General features: G+C 46.2%; 1 protein-coding gene across 1 annotated transcript; it reads left to right on the forward strand.

Moving 5' to 3' along the window:
* Positions 1-857: 857 nt before the first annotated feature.
* On the forward strand, positions 858-1,856 carry TEOVI_000415600 (sedoheptulose-1,7-bisphosphatase; the record flags this gene model as incomplete). Its single annotated transcript, XM_067226955.1, has 1 exon — positions 858-1,856. One exon carries the CDS (start codon positions 858-860, stop codon positions 1,854-1,856), a length of 999 nt encoding a protein of 332 aa, XP_067083056.1.
* Positions 1,857-1,958: the final 102 nt, after the last annotated feature.

Here is a 1,958-nt window from a genome sequence, read left to right on the forward strand (position 1 = left end):
GTGCGTATGTGTGTGTTGTGGGGAGGGAAAGGGGGAAATATGATGATGTGTGAAGGTAAACGGGCGGCCTTTTTTTTTTTTTTGAAAAACTGGAGGGGAGGAACAGCGGTGGTATTGACTTCACGTCGCCAAGCATGTCTTTCGCAGTTGACAGCTTTTATCAGCTCCCCTCCGATCTTTTTCTTTTATTTTGTTTTTCACCATACCCCACGTGTTTTGTCTCATTATCATTTCAGGTTTAGGATCACTTTTTCCGTCTTTATTTGCCGTTCTTCCATTTTTTTTCCCTAGAGAGTCCCAATTCGCAAACGCGCTGATTCACACAAATATGCACACTAGGGGTGCTTTCTTTTTTCTTTTTAATATATATTTCAGTGCAACACTTGTCGGGTGGGATGGTTTCGTTCTTTTTCTTTTTTTCACTTCCTTTCTTGTACTTCCTCCTCTTTGTGCTGTCGGCTGATGGGCTTAAGAAAAAAGAAAAAGAAAAACAGGTTAACTTGGTTCATTGTTGGCCCATACCCATTTTCCCAAGTATACATAATTCTACAAATATATATATATATATATATGTGCATGCGTCTTCGCAGCCAGTGGCATTACTATATGAATACACGTCCGCACTGCACGGCATTATGATTGCAACTGTTCGTGGACCTCTGTTACTTTCCTTCTTTCTTTATTTTTCTTTGTTAGTTTTTAAAAAAAAAAAAGTCTAAAAGGAGGTACTTTCTCTTCTATTTCTTCTATTTCTTTCCTTATCTACTTTCTTTCTCTCCTTCGCTGGCTTGCTACTGGGACTGTCACGCCCGTTACAGGGGTTCCCTTTCACTCAACCTTTCGTGGAAAGGGAGAATATGATGCGACAAAATCTGACAAGTGACTCATTAATTACAGACACACTCCGTAAGGCCGGTGTCCCGTGTGATGTTGTTGGTATTGTGGAGACTGTTGCCGGTGCATGCCGTGCAATCGCTGCTGGGCTTCGCAATGACGGCGTGACGGCCGCCAAGAGTAAGAATAACTTTGGTGATGACGTCCTCTCCGTCGATGTAATGGCTGACAAAATTATATCGGAGGCTCTCAACAGTTGCCAACATGTGGCTTCTTATGTTTCGGAAGAGTCCCCGTCATTGGCTTCTACCGCGCATAGCGGCAAGGCAACATATTCAGTTTCGTACGACCCACTGGATGGTAGCAGCATCATCACCTCTAATTTTACTGTCGGTTCTATCTTTGCGGTGTGGCCTGGGAACACACCCATCGGCCTTACCGTCCGTGATATGGCGGCAAGTGTTGTTGCTGTTTATGGCCCGCGTGTGGTGCTTTTCGTGGGGCAGGAGGAGTTGGGAGTGGCAGAATTCTTCTGTGGGGCGGATGGGGAATGGAAATTGGCTAAGCGCGTGTGGGCGGGAGTTTGTACGCCGCGAACTGCCACCGTGACGGCAGCGGGACGTGGTGTTAAACTGAAGGCAACGGTGTTTTCCCCCGGTAACCTTCGCGCCGTCCGCCACTTACCGTGGTATAAACAGCTGATAACTATGTATATGCAAGAAGGTGCCACATTACGTTACACGGGTGGGATGGTGCCGGATGTGTGCCAAATCATTGTGAAGGGCGACGGCATATATATGACGCCAGCGAGTCCACAACATAAGATGAAGCTAAGGTTATTGTTTGAAGCTGCACCAATGGCGTTTCTCATTCACTGCGCGGGCGGGCGTTCAACAACGGGGTTGACGAACATGATGAATGTGCGTGTAGTGAGTATGGAGCAAACGACGCCGATTGCCCTTGGTTGTGCACGAGATGTGGAGAGGTATGAGCGCATGTGTCGCGGGTGCAGCAAACTATAGTTTTTTCTTCTTGTTTTTATTTTTGTGCCGCACAAGGTGATGGTCCGATCTAAAGTCAGAAAGGGAAGGTTGTATATATATATATATGTGTGTGTGTGTGTG

The sequence above is a fragment of the Trypanosoma equiperdum genome, assembly GCF_001457755.1.
Source record: "Trypanosoma equiperdum strain OVI genome assembly, contig: ctg_875, whole genome shotgun sequence".
Taxonomy (NCBI): Eukaryota; Euglenozoa; class Kinetoplastea; order Trypanosomatida; family Trypanosomatidae; genus Trypanosoma; species Trypanosoma equiperdum.